Here is an 18,337-nt window from a genome sequence, read left to right on the forward strand (position 1 = left end):
ATCTCCTGTACATCTATATTATTACCGCTCGCCCTCCCATACCCACCTCTACAGCCATCCCAACATGGATCTCATCGGCAAGCACACATATAGAATAAATTACCCATCCACACTCACCAAAAAAGCCGCTAAACGCTTTAAACACAACTTCCTGAGGTCCCACCCTGAAACACCCTTTGTCGACACCTACTTCTCACCGGTCAATGGATCCCTGAACATCGATATCATCTTCCACACCTCACGTAGAGCACAATGGAGAAAAGCGTTCCTCACCCTACTCACCGTCTCCACCACCAGGAAAACGGCTCATGGCCTAACTCTCTCCATCCCAACTCTTCCCTGGCAGAACCACCATTACTATCTACAATAACGGGATTATCCTAATTCAATCCACAGACCAGAACCTGGAACTACTAGACAACCTTTTCCCCAAGTTCAAAGAGCACCTTTCAAAGCCCAGGACCTCCACCCATATCTCTTCCTGCACTATCACTCCTGACATCTCAGCCCTCACCCACAACCCCTCCAACCTAGCTCAATATCGGAACGACACACACCCTACCTCTACCTCCAACACCTTAGGCGATCACCTACCTACAGCTACCACCACACATCCCTCAATCACAGTCACAAATCTCTCCCCCTCACACACTAATGGCCCCCTAACCTCAACACTTGGACCCCCAAACATACCACTCCCACCACTCTCTCCCCTGACACCACAGCTCCCACCCACACTACCGCTAACCCAGATCAGCACCAGTACGACACGCATAATGACAATTCCCACCCTCTGTCCCTTCCTTCTCACAGTCCCCACTACCACCCGCTAATTAACCATACAGAGCACACCACATCTATTATTATAACTCCCCCTCCCCACGACAGGACTATCTCCAACACCATCCCCCCCCCCCCTCCCCCCACTCTCAGCCCTCACTACCCCTCAGGCTCCCCCATCACCACCAACATACACTCCACCTCCAACCCGCTCACTCCGCCTGCCACCAAAGCCCTCCTCTTTGCTACCAACATCCCCCGTACTTCATCCACACCCATCGCCCCCATACCCTCTTTCCTCCCTAACACCAACCCATACTCCGGCACCACGGAACACTGCATGAACACCAATCCACCCCCCCACCCGCATGGTAATGCACAGGTCAGCCACCCACCCATGACTTCCTCCCCCAGCACTAACACTTATCCCACGCTGGACAAGATTATGTCCTCCCTCCTCCAGCTCAAAGAAGACTTCCACACCATCAAAGAAGACATTCACACCATCAAAGAGCTACTCATCACACCCCCCAGACACACCCTACTCACCAACACCCGCCCTCTCAACCGGCTCCCCACCCGTCCCGATGACGCTCCCAAGCTACACCCTTCGCACAGGACCGCGATCCATGCCCACAATCGCAACAACCGCACCCGCCGCCCACACTGGAAGGCGATCCCTGCCGACAATCGTAACAACCACCCCAGTCGCACATGCACCCCTCTGTCGGATCTCGACATTCTCACCCTCCTCCGCTCCTACGACCCAGCTCCCCTAAACGACACAACCGCCACGCACCTCCCCATTCCCACGATACACTCAAAATTCCGTAGACCCCACCCACTAAACAACAGAATCTCCGTCCTGAATAACCTTAGAGAAGTCCCCCTCTCTCTAGTACCCTCTACCTCCCCTGACACACCCCGTCTCAAATGCACACTGCTCAACTGTAGATCGGCTTCTAGACACTCCTCCGCCATCGCCGATCTCATCCTATCATTGGACCTTGTCCTAATCATCTTGACTGAAACCTGGCTAACTGAATCTTCCACACCTATAATGGACATCCTGGTTCCCCCCAACTACCACATCATTAGGCTTGACCGGTCTGGCAAGATAGGTGGTGGAATTGCATGCATATACAGGAACAACCTCTCTGTTCTGAAAGTCTCCGCACCTTCCCTACCCTCCACAACGTCATGCGAATACATCTGCCTCGATATTATCAGTGAAGGCAAACCGATATGCTCTCTTCACGGCATCTACCACCCACCCAGAGACAACCTTACCTTCGCCCAACAAATCATGGACATGATCTCAACTAACGCCGGACGACAGCTCACCCAAATATACCTCGGTGACTTCAACCTCCACTGGAACGATCTCAATGATGCGGTGGTAAATAGTCTCAAAAATGTCCTCAAAGCCCTGGACCTCACACAAGTATGCAACAGCCCGACCCATGAGAAAGGTTCTATCCTCGACCTCATCATCGCCAAAGAGGACGCTATTCAACTTGAATCTATCCAACCCTGTGACTGGTCAGACCATCATATCGTCACATTCTTCATCAATGAAAAAATCAAACTCAACACGAATCAATCCTCCAGACCTAAAATATGGAAAAGAGACCTGAAAAAACTCAACCCAGACTCCCTACCCCTGAACTGCCGCGACCTATTGCTCCCTCCTACGGGCGCTACAGATGTCCAATCCTTGACTGATCACTATCTCAATGCGATGACGTCAATAATTAATGAGGCTGCTCCCATGCAGCTAAAAAGAGTCTCCGCTAAAATATCCAATCCGTGGTTCGACGGGAGTCTCAATGAAGATAGACGAGCCATGCGAATGGCAGAGCGCACTTGGAGACCAGCTCCATCGGCACTGCACCTGAAAAGACTGAAGAAAAAGAGAAACGCCTACTTCAGGAAAATAAAGCGCTCAAAAGAAAACTTCTTCAGCCTCCAGCTCGACCCAGCAAAAAACAGACCAAGAATACTGTTTGAGCTAATCAGAACACAAGCCAAGGAACAACCCCAACCTATCAGCTCTTTTGACAAAGCACCCTCCTGTGAAGACTTCGCAGCTTTCTTTACACAAAAAACTGACAACATAAAGAGTGATCTCAGCATTGACGCAAGCCTCTACAACACTCCCAACTGCATAACACCCACTGAACTAAAAAACAATGCTACATGGTCATCCTTTGACACCTACTCTGAAGAAGAAATAGGCAAACTACTCAGCACCTTGAAACCGTCCAATCACCTCACGGATCCCCTCTCTGCCAACGCTGTCAAAGACTTCACCCCATGGCTCCTTCCACTGTGGACTAAAATTATCAACAGCTCGCTACAACAAGGATACATCCCTGACTCCCTCAAAGTTGAACAAGTCGCACCTTTACTAAAGAAACCTACCGCCGACCCATCCGACCTAAACAACTACCGTCCCATTACCAATATTCCCACTCTCGCCAAACTATTGGAAAAATGTGCACAACTGCAGCTGACTAAACACATTGATCAGTTTGATCTCCTCAACGCTCATCAATCAGGCTTCCGAGCAGGACACAGTACTGAAAGTGCTATGACCCACATAATTGATGACGCGCTACAAATGCTAGATCAAAATGATACCTGCCTACTCATCCTTCTTGATCTCTCATCAGCATTCGACACCGTTAAACATGAGAACTTACTCGAACTTTTGAACACAAGAATGGGTCTATCTGGGACTGTTCTCAAGTGGTTCACCTCCTTCTTACACAACAGGTCGCAGAAATTCAAGAGTAACAACCTAATGTCCTCGCCAATACCTGTTACGTTAGGTGTCCCTCAAGGATCCTCCCTTTCACCAACTTTGTTCAACCTAGTTATGGAACCCCTCACCACCTTGCTACAAGCATCCAATGTACTTTTTCACATGTACGCAGATGACACCCAATTATATCTCAAACTACAATCTCCCAATGACATTTTACTCCTGAACTCAACAATCAGAAGCACCCAATCCTGGCTTGCCAATAATCATCTCAAACTCAATGCCCTGAAAACAGAGTTCCTTTTGATCTCACCTCCCGCGAAGATCTCTACCACCCAAACGTGGCTTAAACAGCTAACTGCACTCAATGTCCTACCCACCATCGTGGACTCAGCAAAATCTCTGGGCATAACTCTCGACTCCAATCTCCATGCAGCATCATATCAGCAAGGCTACTAAGGGTGCGAACTTCCAAATCAATACACTGAGGAAACTGAAACCCTTCCTACCAGCTAAAGACTTCAAAACTGCGGTACAAGCACTAGTAATCCAGCGAATTGAATACGGCAGCATCGCCCTCTGCGGTCTCCCATTAACCACTACTGGACCCCTAAGAGCCTCTCTAAACGCTGCAGCAAGGCTCATCACTGGGTCAAAAAAACACTCGCATATCTCCCCTGACTTGAAAGCCCTGAACTGGCTGCCTTTTGAAGCCAGAATACATCTGAAAATCGCCTGCATGACACACAAGGCTGTACACCTGAGCTCTCCCGGATATCTCACTCAGAAGCTGTCAATCTCTGGCGGCTCTAGATACACTAGAGGCACAAACAATTTGCTGCTAAAACCTCGAAGATTCAGGAAGGAAAAAACGTATAAGCGCTCTTTCTCAGGAATGGCACCCAGGATCTGGAACTCACTCCCTCCTGAAACAAGGCTCATCTCCTCAGTCACACTTTTTAAGAAAGAAGTAAAAGCTCTTCTCATGGCCAAATACACTTGAGCTTTCAACTTGAACCTATAAAGTATCGGCACCGATCTATATTACCCAACTTGATCCCGATGACTTTGTGTTTTTCCTGTATTATTCTGCTAGATCCCTACGAATATGTGTTTTACCTTTATTATTGTTTCACTTACTATTATGACTATTTACTTGCATTATTGATTCACCTGTACTATTATGTTCCCTCACGTATTCATTCTCTTATTTGGTATTCCCTGCTCTGTAAAGCGCTCTGATATCTGCAAAGATCTTGTTCGCGCTATATAAAACTTTCAAAATAAAATCAATAAAAAGGTTTACATCAAAAGGTATCTTTGTTAAACATCCAGGTTCTCCTACAGTTAAGTAAAGTCGCAGAAAAACCAAGCCACTTTTTTATTTACTTATTTGTGAGTGCCAAATATATTTTAGTACAACAAATCGAGAGTGAAACGGAGTTCCATAATATGAGTTCATGAGAGGAGATGATTTCTTTCACTTGTTTCGCTTCCCAGTTAAGATGTAACCCTCAGACATTTTGTACCTGAACACCATTATTGTTGATGAGGAAAACAGAATTAAAGCATAAAAGAAAACATCCATTCTGTTGCTTTGTGTGACATGCATCCAGGACTAAAGTCAAAGCACCAGCTAGCATAAAGTGTTTGGAGAGGAATATGTATGTTTGAAATATGATCCTATTTCTAGAGAGCAGACTGGCATCTAGATATAGAATTCTCAGTCTTTTGACTTACCTGGCACTTGCATGGTACACCCATATTCATTGAATTCTTATAATGAGTAAGCTTAGTAATTATCAAAGACACCGTTTGCTGAGAAAAAAGTTGGAATGGGTCTTTTTTGGAGTTGTCACTTGATAGATGTACAGACTAACCTCTGAGCTCACCAGGGAGGCATGTAGAAGATGATAGTCTTCCATAAGTATACGAATTTCTTTTATAGAAACTAAGATTAAGTGAATCCGAAAGTCGCCATGAAAAATAATGGAATCCAGAGAGGGTCTCTCCCAATCACCACATTTTAGGTCCTGCAATATACCAGCTAAAATTCAGTTACAACAGGTACTGATTAATGGCCATCTTTCAAGAGTGAAATTATTATCCTAATTCCCATCCACTCTGAGGAATGTTTGGGGGCCAGCCATAAACATGTAGATAGCAAGCCCAGAAGAGTCTTTGATCTATCATCAAAAATAAAGGCTAAAGCAAAGTGGGAATGATGATCCATGAAATAAGTATAATGACAAAAGAAACTAATGACTGAGAGTTGAACACAGCATAGAGACCTCTTGGGTTCTCTTTAACCAGAAGAAACTGCAGCTTCTCTGCAACTCAGGGCACAGCTGACACTCATGCTTTAGGGGGACTTCAATTCCCGACCTCCACAGCATGCGGACGCGCACACAAAGGAGATACCGGCCCGCGGCGCTTCGTAGCTGCTTCTCTGCAACTCTTGGCACAGCTGACACTCACGCCTGAGGGGGACTTCAATTCCCGACCTCCACAGTGCGCGGACAAGCACACATAGGAGTCGCCGGCCCGCGGCGTGCCTGGGCAAAGCCCAGGCCAAGGCTGGGCCTGCCCATGCCCGGAGGAGGCTGGGCTGGGCCCCCCTCTAACGTTCTGCTCTGGATTTAAGGTACTGTTGCAATTACCCAGTTTATTAGCTCCTGTCAATATGGTGAAAAGGCAAACAAATATGGAGAAGGCGGGCGTGGGCGGGAATGGTGGGACTGTATCTACACTTAATGTGTTTTTGAACGGAGCATCAAGTGTCCTCACTCCCGAAATTGAAGTGGCAGAGAGGCGTCTATCTATGGAACCCCTTCTCTTCCCCCATGCGTCACCTTCAGGGACTGAGCCTGCGAACATTTCACACATTTCGCTGACACATCCAGCAATATACAGTGTCCTTCACCTGGACAAGGGGAACTTTTGCCTGCCATTACAGCCACACCTACCACTAATAAGAGGGGCATTGTGCCCTCACTTAATACTGACTCTGAAATTGATCCTCCAACGAAGCGTCGGAGGGGTGGTGGAACTGCTAAGGCCAAGCCAACTAAAACTACTCGTCCCGCTAAATCCAAGGATGCCCAGCCCAAGGCAGTAATAGTGAGCCCACTGACACCGTTGAGGTCCACAGCTGCAAACATCTCACCCCCATACGCAGTTCTGCACAATGCATTTTGGGTAGGAGTAAGCAAGATGATGAACGCCTTACTGGACCCTATCCTATCCAGACTTACACAAATTGAGGAACGCTTAGCTCGCTTAGAGTCACAGACCTTACATGTCCGACTCCTGCGGGTCCCTCAGATTACTGTCCCCACATGTACTGCTGCGGATGACGACCGGGGCTCGACTAATCCACTAACTGTGGGTATGTCTTCCAGCACTACTGTTAGGGGCAGGTTGCCCCCCACAGCTCCTGACCACTCCAACATCCATCTTCCCAGCCTCTGGATACAAGAGGCCGAGCACACCAGGCTCCACTAGGGCAGGGGGAATTAAGAATGGTTTATAATCCACTGGGAAGTCAAGATACCCCCATGGCTGTCGTGGAAAACCAATTACATCAAACCCTTCACCTCCCACCAGCAGCCTCTCCTTTGGTGTCGGTCCTGGCGGATGTCCCTCCCCTGCGGGACAAACAGTACAAATCCACCTTGCAGCTAATGGATAAAAGATGTATCCTTATAACAAAGAAACTAATATGTTCAAAAGCAAATGTGAGATCTTGCCTAGAGCACCCCCTCAATGTGAGAGAGTTCCCATCAGTCCTCGATCGAGACCGCCCTTCATCATCTGGAGACCCTCAAACTTTGAGGGTAAAGTACCCACAACAGACCGGCAGATGCTATGAACCTAATCTGAAGTGAGTATATCGGTGACGACAAAGTGAAGTATGGAGATGTGTCTCTGAGGATCGGAGTAGCAGTGCCAACTAAAGTGAACGTGAATCAGTGAAAAAGTGAAGTATGTTAAAATTGGGTAGTGAAAGGGGAAAAAAACTATTTATTATGCACCCCTTCAATCCCAACTCAATAAAAACAGTGCAAATAGTAGTGTAGCAAATGACTACCAATAAGTATCTTAGGTCGACATGTTTCTGCAGTCGTCGTATCCAGCCCAGAGGGACGACCGGTGTACCGACGGATAGAGCGGTGCTCCCAGTACCTGAGCTGAAGCCAGGTGAGGTGGGGCTGTTCCCTTCTGCCACAAAGTCAGGAGGATGAAAACATATTACACTTTCAGGTGATATTACTCTTTTTATATTCATAGCAGTTGCACTAATGGCCCTGAAGAAGCAGCAGGAGACCACCTGGCTCCGTTTTTCTGTAGAAACATGTCGACCTAAGATACTTATTGGTAGTCATTTGTTACACTACTATTTGCACTGTTTTTATTGAGTTGGGATTGAAGGGGTGCATAATAAATAGTTTATTTCCCCTGTCACTACCCAATTTTAACATATTTCACTTTTCCACTGATTCACGTTCACTTTAGTTGGCACTGCTACTCAGATCCTCAGAGACACATCTCCATACTTCACTTTGTCGTCACCGATGTACTCACTTCAGATTAGGTTCATAGCATCTGCCGGTCTGTTGTGGGTACTTTACCCTCGAAGTTTGAGGGTCTCCAGATGATGAAGGGCGGTCTCGATCGAGGACTGATGGGAACTCTCTCACATTGAGGGGGTGCTCTAGGCAAGATCTCACATTTGCTTTTGAACATATTAGTTTCTTTGTTATAAGGATACATAATTTAGTTAGCTCTTAGACCCACTGCTATTTTTTGTTGGTGTAAATGGTAGATAGGGGGTATAGCAGTTTTGGTCGTTACATTTCCCCTAGGACCCTCCACCCCTAGTGATTTGTTGCTAATGGATAAAAGCCTGCATTGGCTTTCACATCATCTCATGGACCCCGGTACTACCAGCCACCAGTTGGCTAAGACAATCATTATGGCTAGGAGAGTGGGGTGGGTGGGCAGCTCCACTAAATCCATTACTGGAGACTGTGTGGTGATAAATGGATACTTCTCTCCTTAAAAACTCTGAGATTATCCCTCAGGAGCACACAGATTATTCCTTTGCCACTGGAGCACTTTTATAAACGGGTTATTATCTCATGAAAAGGTCAGAGGGGTGGGATAAGATCAGGCCACTTTTTTTCGAGACATGCAGCGGGTTCCAGCTTCACCCCGGGGATCAGACTATATAATAGATTTGGTCTGCTCTCTGACCTTGAATCTTGTGACTGACTACCAACATCCATTTACCCACTATGCAGAAGAACCACCACATTAGTTAATCCGGTGTCTGTTACGCAGGATTCTCCCACGACTTCCCAACCCCAGATTATAGCTGTCAAAAACAAGATGAGTCTAGTGTCGTGGAATGTGGCAGGAATCGTTTCCAAGGTAGGCAATGACCAGTGGTGTAGTCTCTGGCAAGCAGCAGAGATTATTTGCTTTCAGGAAACCTGGGCCACGGAGCCAGTTTTCTTTCCAGGTACCGTACCTCTTATATACCCGCAGTGCCCTCTCTGTCGGGTAGAGCGAAAGGGAGACTAATAAATTTAATATCTAACACCATGCCTATACATACAAGGTTAGTTTAGGCCCCGAATAATCACTTCCATATTCTCCAACTGGAGCTTACAAAATGAAGGGCAGTGGATTTTAAGTAATTTCTATAATAATGAATTTGGGAGAAACATGAAGCTAGTATCAGACAAATTAAACAATCAGTTAGAAACAATAAACTCACATTCACAAAAAGGCCCACTACATATAATTTGGGTGGGTGATTTTAACATCCATTTGTGTAAGTATAATGAGGCTAGGGTGTGTGGGCTTGTCGACCCTTTGGGGAAACCTCTCCAACACTTCTCACACAACGAATCTGGTAATAGCCTTAACAGACTGCTATATATAAGACACCTAAGCATAACCAACAGCTCTAAAACAGGCCAGATAGAGAAAACATTTAGGCGGAACAACTATGAGTCCACAATTGATTTCCTCCTAGTGTCCTCTCTACTAGGCGACAGTGTCCATACAGATAACCCATTTACATATCACAGTGATCATGCTATCCTATCTATCCAGCTAACCATCCCCCACAATGCGAAGAAATGCCAACAGACCATAGATAACATCGTGCTAACCAGGAATAATGGTTACCAATTAAAGTGGGCACAGGTTGTGAAGCAGAATATGGCTAATGTAATAATAGCACTAGTAAGGGATGATATTTTAGCCTGTCTGGTAGAGGTGCCCTCCCACGAATTACTTGTCTCCCGGTTCAGAGCCCTCATAATAAAACTAAAACTGGTAATCACTCGTTCTAAGCCGGCCAATGGTAACCCAACCAGTCGCTGGTTTGATTCCTCATGTTCCCTAGCCAGAAGAGCCCTTATCGATGCCTTAAATAATCGTCCGAGAGACCCAGCAGTGATAAGATCTTTACGCAGCGACTACAAGTCCACGAGAAACAAACGAGTGAAGGATATAAGGGAGATGGCCTGGAATGACCTTGTGCAACCTGCCAGCTCAGGCAATAGTAGGGACTTTTGGAAAGCTATAAACGCCCCCTACTTTAAAGATGCCAAGGATCCGTCCCTGGATACACATGATTCTCCCCCCCCCACACACCCCCGTGGCTCTGCCACCTGATTTATTTTTCTTAACACAAGGTAGCTTGACATTTTCATTATATGAAGTTAGAAGAGGGCTGGAGGCTTTCGCCCCAGGCAAGGCCCCGGGTCCAGATGGGGTCCCGATTGACCTTTTCCAGGGTAATTACGATATATGGGTACCCCTACTAACAAATGTCTTTGATTGCATAGCTGTAGAGGGCCACCCACCATCCTGGAACCACAGCGTAATAGCTCCAATCTATTAGAAGGGAGACCGGTGCAGCCTGATGAACTACAGACCCATTTCCCTTCTGTATACCACAGCCAAGCTAGTGGGTCAGCTCCTATTAGCTAGACTAGAGGAATGGGGGCATAACCATAACATCATGACGCAGGCGCAATATGGCTTCCAGAAAAATAATTGAGCTATATATGTTGAGGGCCAATTTCATTCGTATGAAAAAGAATCCGCGCCAAAAGGTGTCTATATTACATAGGATTTATCCCGACAAGACCTTGGGGAGGATATTCATATCTCTCCCGCTTCACTATTGCTCAGCATAGATATATTCTGCTACGCTTCCCTGATGCTTGGGTACCCAGAAAAGAAATTCAAGCATGCAGACTTGAGCCCATGCCCGTGTGACATTCGTCCCAGTCAGATTTACATTTAGTACTGTTTTGCAAGTTTTATCAAACTGAAAGAAGTTTTAATCCCAATTTTAAGGTGCTATAATTATACCTAATGCAGGATAGCTTTGTCTAAAGGCTCTTTCTGACCCTTTTATCAGCTTTTTGGTAGCCTCCTTTTGGGGGCTTGTCTGAGGAAGAGAAAGCCGAGGGATCTGTCACCTTAAATCATGGTAACCATGTACAAATGCAGGTGTATTAAAAGATTGTGACCTAAAAGACTTGAAATCCATAAGATTTTAATTGTTTCTATGGTTTTAGTAATATCTGTTGACTACGTTTTACTGTTGAAATTGTGCTTTTATGATCTGTTTGTATATAGATCAAATAAAGATTTTATTGATTGATTTAAACTGAGCATCTGCGAAACAGTTCTCTCAGAAGGCAAATTATTGCATACAACTGTGTAAGATTTTAAGATTAACTATGTTAGTCTCGCTGTTAAGATCTAAATAAGTAAGGGGTCGGACACCATCAGCCTCTGCAAGTAAAACATTTTCAGAAAAGAAAAGCAATAAAAGGTAATTACAAGGGGGTGCCCAGGAGTGGACACCTCACAGGGAAAGCCAGGATGGGTTCCACAGCGGTATTCGTACAAGTGCCTTGAGACCCTTGCGGGTGAGTAGTGCGCTATACAAGTATTAATTTACAATTTACATAAGGGATTTTAAATTGTAGTGTTCAATCCATATAGTTTTCTCTGGAATGCTGGGGTTTGTTTGTGGGGGAAAAGCAGCAATTGAGTTTAACTGCTCACTTATGCATCATGTTGACTCCTTCAATTGTTTTGCTAAAAAATTTGAGCAAATGTAATTACTTATACATATGTATTTTTGTTTGCTTTGATTTGGCATAAAACTATTAGTGTCAGATCTTTGTTTTCTTTCTTATTGTCACCCCAGAATTCATGTGTCGACCCGGAACAGCTCTTCACCAAACTAGAGAGAATTGGAAAAGGCTCCTTTGGTGAGGTGTACAAGGGCATTGATAACCGTACAAAAGCGGTAGTGGCTATCAAGATCATCGATCTCGAGGAGGCTGAGGATGAGATTGAGGATATCCAACAGGAGATTACAGTACTGAGTCAGTGTGACAGCCCCTACATCACACGATACTATGGGTCTTATCTCAAGGTACGTCTGACACTCTGGTTACACTCTTGCACCAGTTCACAGTGTTGCCATCATGTAGAAGTAGACACGCCTGTCAGACTACGAAGGTAGTAGAAGCATGTATCCCACTACTCTAGCAGTAAATTGACTGCCATACTTTGAGATCTCTACCAGCCAGCGATCTCTGTGCCGTCAGCAGAGATGCCCTTGCGGTGGCTCGTTGAAGGCACTGAAACTTTGCTGAGTGTGCGCCATGTTTATTGCATTCGCTCAACAAGGATTGTATTCCTTCAGAAACAAATTTACAAAGTGGAAGAACGTTATTGGAAAGCAAAAGCGATGTGTCCCTGACATGCATTTCTTTGATTTCTCCTCTGGTCTGCCCGATGTTTCCTGGCAGTACAAAAGGGGGTGGTGATGGACGGAGCATCTGAACCAACCAAATACTCACACCCAGTCAACAGATCTGGGTTTAATCCATCACCGTTCTTTAGCCCACTCTGCCACCCCAGTTCAGACATAGCCATATGCAAATCAGTCTGACCCTGTGCCTCATGGGAACAGTCCAGCCCGAACTGCCAAGCCATGCCTTCCCTGGACCGGAAACAAGCTTCCTAGGACCGGTTTCTGGCATTTCAGCCGTCATCAGCCAGGCTTGCTTGAATCCAGTGGCAAAGTGAGCAAGGGACTCACGTCTGAGCATACCTTTCCAACTTATTGCGACAAAGCGGTACAAAAGGGGGTGGTGATGGATGGAGCATCTGAACCAATCAAACACTCACACCCAGTCAACAGATCTGGGTTTAATCCATCACCGTTCTTTAGCCCACTCTGCCACCCCAGTTCAGACATGGCCATATGCAAATCAGTCTGACCCTGTACCTCATGGGAACAGTCCAGCCCGAACTGCCAAGCCATGCCTTCCCTGGACCGGAAACAAGCTTCCTAGGACCGGTTTCTGGCATTCCAGCCGTCTTCAGCCAGGCTTGCTTGAATCCAGTGGCAAAGTGAGCAAGAGACTCACGTCTGAGCATACCCTGCCAACTTATGGCGGCAGAGCGGTACAAAAGGGGGTGGTGATGGACGGAGCATCTGAACCAATGTACCGCTTTGTCGCAATAAGTTGGCAGGGTATGCTCAGACGTGAGTTGCTTGCTCACTTTGCCACTGGATTCATGTCTGAACTGGGGTGGCAGAGTGGGCTAAAGAACGGTGATGGATTAGACCCAGATCTTTTGACTGGGTGTGAGTGTTTGATTGGTTCAGATGCTCCGTCCATCACCACTCCCTTTTGTACCGCTTTGTTCGCCATAAGTTGGCAGGGTATTCTCAGACGTGAGTCCCTTGCTCACTTTGCCACTGGATTCAAGCAAGCCGGGCTGAAGACGGCTGAAATGCCAGAAACCGGTCCTCGGAAGCTTGTTTCCGGTCCTGGGAAGGCATGGCTTGAAAGTTCGGGCTGGACTATTCCCATGAGGCACAGGGTCAGACTGATTTGCATATGGCCATGTCTGAACTGGGGTGGCAGAGTGGGCTAAAGAACGGTGATGGATTAAACCCAGATCTTTTGACTGGGTGTGAGTGCTTGATTGGTTCAGATGCTCAGTCCATCACCACCCCCTTTTGTACCGCGATGTTTCCTGGCAGTCCTGACCAGGAAAAAAGTAACCCGGAACAAAGGCAGGCACTTTCACTGAAGGTCCAATATCTGACTGGCTATCGGTCAAAGGGCAGGCTCTCTCGTCGTCAGAAACATGACCGTTCCCCAGACTCTAAATGGAGCATGAGAATCGCCACTTTGACGGAAGGGATATCTGCCATGCCTTTAATGGGAGCATCCCGTCTGCCGAACGGTAAATGAGGCCCTATTTCTCTTGTCCTAAGAGGCATTTTCCTGCCCTCACTGTGCAGGCCAGGTACAGGCTAGTTGTGTGGCTCCGGCCTCAAGGTACATGCCCCCATGATCAGAAAGACACACTTTAAATTACCTACTAACATTGTTCTTACCTCCGACTATGTTCCTCTATTTCTGAATGTGACAGCCTTTCTGCTAATTGAATCTATTTGTTAATCACAATTGAGGCACATTTAACAGTGTCTTGACTATTAAAAAAACGTAGTCCCAAACCTTGACTTTAAATCTTCAACCATACCCAACCTTAAAAATGTTTTTGTCTCACTCCTATCCTACAGTACCGCACCCTCAACGTCCCTTCCCTCCAGAGGTCCAGCTATTTTATTATGCGTTCTTCAGGAAAATGTGGTTGATTATGACTATTAAGAGGCTTAGAGGTTGGCCAGTCCTTTTTTGCACTATATTCCAAGTACTTCCTGCCTGATTGATTTCCTGTCGTGCATACTTCCTCTCTTCTTGCCTAGTTTGTTTTGACCAAGCCTGTTGGAATATGGGCCAAAAGCTATGCTATAAATGTGTTCGGAGAGAGTCATAGAGCCTATTGGTGACCTGCTTTTCCTTCTCTATCCATCCATGGCCTCACCATCTGTCTTTATGATACTTACTCCAACCAAAGTATTCATGTGAGCCAGCCTGTTTAATCATAATGAAAAGCAGCATTTCTTGCAGCTACTGTATAATGACTGGGCGCCTGTGCTAATTATGTACTTTTTTGTTGTTTGCAGAGCACCAAACTATGGATTATCATGGAATATTTGGGTGGAGGTTCGGCACTGGATTTGGTAAATATCATTCAACTTTGCTAAGTACTTGCAAATTCCAACACAATAGCTCAGCTTTCTGTTGCTTTCACACTTACTTAACAGACTGCACACTATTGGCATAAACAATCCCATAAATCAAGCAGAAGCAGAAGCAGAAATAGAGGGTAGAGGGCCTGCTTTTGATCATAGAACCCAGAGAACAGTTAGTAGCCTGATTTTGTGGCTTAAAATGACATACATTAAATGCATTTGTCCACTTTTGTTGCTTTACATGATTCAGCTTTAGATCCACTGGCAAAGAGTTGATGCATTACATTCTGTGTCGTTACTCATACAGGGACTTTGCGTATTATTGTCTAGTTTTGAGGATTTACTTGCTGGTATATTACACATACTCCCCTAAAATAAAAGCGTAAATACATTGCTTATTGGGGCATTACAAATTCGGGCATGGCAATAATGCTTTATATACCTGAGCTTTCTGGATAACTGCCTGATTTTGAGGCTTTGAATGCAGAGCATTATAAAAATTGCTTTACACCAAGTGGTCTGACATTACTGTCCACGGCATAGTGCATTGCATCTTGGGGCATTGCAGACACAGGCTTCATTTGATTCATTCTCCTGCTGGGGCATTGGTTATACTGTCCTCGAGATAGTGTGCTGCATACTGTGGCATTGCAGATATTGGCATAGTTGTATTTTTACATGTAGGAACATTCGATATACTAACCTGTATAGTATTGGCAATACTGATCCCGGGGCAGTGCTTTTGTATAATGGGAGGCTTCAAATACTTACCTTTGCTTGGTGTTTTGCATTCTTGGGTATTGTGGATTTTGGCTGGAGGAATGGGTTGTGCGTCATATCCTGGGTCTTAAGGATACTTACCTAAGGGAGGTTATTTAAAAATTGCAGATAGTGACATAGTTGTGACGCTGTGCGTGATGGAGAAATAGCCGTCCTGTGATGGTTTATATACTGGGATTTTGGAAAAACGTGTCTGGGTTCAATGATTTATGTATATAGAGATTGTAAAAATCTGGCATGCTATGGCGCTTTAAATATTAGGATATTGTGGAAACTGGCCTAGCTATGGCACTTACCATAATAGGGATTGTAGAAATGGCTCTGGGAATGGTACGCTACATATTGGGGTGATGTGGAACTTGCTGGTCTGTCACCCTTTACTTTACACTGGAGCACTGTAATATTTAAGTAATTGTCCAGCAAAACTACTTGTAGAATCTATTGAATCATAGCAAATGAATTAAAAACGGTTCTTCTGTAAAAACTCCACTCTTTGCAATTTTCTCTTGGGGAGAACATAATGAAGCTCTCTTTGGGATGGTCGAAAAGCCAACAAGGCTCACTGACTGTGTGCAGTTTATGCTTATTTAACAGTTGTAGTAGTCTAGTAAATCCCTAGAAAACAAAATGAAAAAATGTATCACTAATCAAAATTTACAAGTAAGAGAGACTGAGCCATTTCTCCCTTCCTCAACAATATATATAAATATCACTGCAAACCACCCATTTAAAACTGTGCAACATATACAGACACAGCACAAGAAAACTGATACATTCAACAAGACTACTAAAAAGACTAAACACATAATTGACAAGCAAGTGTCTCTCCTATGGAAAGAAATATATGGAACTCAGGTAACAATATACTGAACAAAAAATTCACACAGCTCCAAAATGTTTCTTTGCAGAATGTTCTTTCCATTAATTACTTTTACTACCGTCAGGTATCACAGTTGTTGACTGTTGTGCACACCTGAAGCAAAAGCATTGTTCGGGGTTGTGGGCGCCTACGTGGTAAAAAGGCTATCTGATAGAGACTACTAGCCGCAGATTCCTTTCCGTAGAATTATCCCCAGGCGTGAGACTGGACCCGGAAACTTTTTGCCACAGCATCCCTGCGCACCGGGGGGAAGGCATCACGCGACTCCGCCACTGTGTCGTCCGCGTATGTAATGTCAGCGAGGTCACATAAGTCCAACCCCAGCCCGCCTACGTCAGTTTTTTCCTTTTCCACGTGCAACGCAGATCCGGTCTCTGTTTGGGCCCCTTTTTCTTTCATCATTGTGCTATATTTTGGTGGAACAGTGTGCAAATGCCTTCGGGCTTCAAAACTTGTACGTCGTGTGGGTGTCTTATGTCGGCGATAGACCCTCAACTCATTTGTATGTGGTGTTTAGAGGAGGGTCGCGGCACCACTGACTGCGAGGCGTGCCAACAGCTAAAGCCGAAGTCGCACCGGAAGCGCCTGATGAAACTCTCGGCGCGTCTTTCAAGGTCGGCTTCATCCCCTCGTTCAGCTTCGGTGGACGTTTTCAGAAGTGGTTGTCGTCGGTGTCCTTATCCCTCTCCGATGTCGAGAGAGTGGCGTTCCCCGGTGGGTAAGTGTTGCAGCTTGTCCCTGGGGGCTGGTGTTCGGCCTGCCGGGGGCGTGGACTCTCCGCGGGTGATGCAGCCCCGCCTATCGCCTCCTATCCACCGTTTTTCAGTGAAAGGGCGTCCAGATGAAGACATAAGCGGCGGCTTTGCAGGTCTCGCTGGCGCCTCCACCTCCTTCCCCGTCCTGGGGCGTCAGCGTATCCCTTGCATGGTGCGGGGTCCTCCACAGCGCCGGCGGTGGATCCGACCGCAACGCCGACTGGCTCGGCTCCAGGCTTGGAGGATGTGGTGCTGTTGGGGTGCGGCCCTTCGGGGGTCTCTCCTTCAGACCACGGCGCCTCTGCCTTGCCGCAAACTCCCGTGGGAGTCCCTGTGGTGACGCAGGAGGTCGCCGGCGTTCGGGTCGCATCAACGAGACCAGCTCGGCGCTCTGGACAGACGGCGGCCTCGTCCACGGCTGAGCTGATGCCGCCACGGCGCCGGCACCTGCTGGACCAGGCAGCGCCACAGGTGGGCCCTCCTCGTCCCACTCTGGGTCGAGGCTGGACGGGGGACCCCTCGTCCTCCTCCGGGCCTAGCTCTTCCTTCCGCGCAGGCAGCCGCTTCGTCTGAGGTTGAATCAGCCCTGGTGGCACCGCATGGGTCAGCAGGCCACCTTCGTCACATTGTGGGCCGAGGCTGGCGGAGGGCTTCGTGTCACTCCCCTGGTCCTTCTCGTTCCTCCACGCAGGCAGCTGCCCCGTCGGAGGTCGAGTCGGCGCCTAATGGTGATGACGTCCTACCTAAGTCGGGGGCCTCTACGGCACCAGACAGGTGCCGAGTCACGGATTCGTCTTTGGACGCTCCTTCTTCTCCAGAGGTTGGATGCCTTCTGGTGTCCTCCTCCCTGGAGACAGGCTGCCGCGTGGTGGCTTTTTCATCGGCGCAATCAAAGGGCGGATCCCCGCCATTCCAGAGGCCAAGGTGTTCGCCGGAGGAGCCACAAGTCCCCCACCCTTCGGGTCCTTCTACCTTCCAGGTCTGGCCTTTGCCCGCCCCACTTGGCTTCGGGGACGGCCGCCTCAGTTTACACCCGTCGCCCACGGAGGAGCTCCTTTCTGCACCTCGAGGCCCTACGGAGGTGGGCGCGGCCTTCGCTCACGCAGTGTCCACGGCTGTGGCTATTCTGCGCATGGGTGACTCGGTTGCTCATTTCCCGGTGGACCATCTTTTGGAGGTTCTCCACCAGGGCTCTGGTGGGAGGGCGCTAT

At 47.0% G+C, this 18,337-nt stretch overlaps 1 protein-coding gene across 2 annotated transcripts in view; it reads left to right on the forward strand.

Annotated features, from left to right (window-relative positions):
• Nucleotides 1–18,337, forward strand: part of STK25 (serine/threonine kinase 25) — a 322,140-nt gene that overhangs the window by 64,331 nt on the left and 239,472 nt on the right. For both annotated transcript variants that reach the window (XM_078665687.1, XM_078665686.1), the window contains exons 2-3: nucleotides 11,793–12,023; nucleotides 14,643–14,699. In XM_078665687.1, coding sequence (XP_078521813.1) covers nucleotides 11,793–12,023; nucleotides 14,643–14,699 — 288 coding nt within the window. The remainder of the gene's footprint in view (nucleotides 1–11,792; nucleotides 12,024–14,642; nucleotides 14,700–18,337) is intronic.

Source organism: Lissotriton helveticus, chromosome 11, assembly GCF_964261635.1.
Source record: "Lissotriton helveticus chromosome 11, aLisHel1.1, whole genome shotgun sequence".
NCBI classification, from domain to species: domain Eukaryota; kingdom Metazoa; phylum Chordata; class Amphibia; order Caudata; family Salamandridae; genus Lissotriton; species Lissotriton helveticus.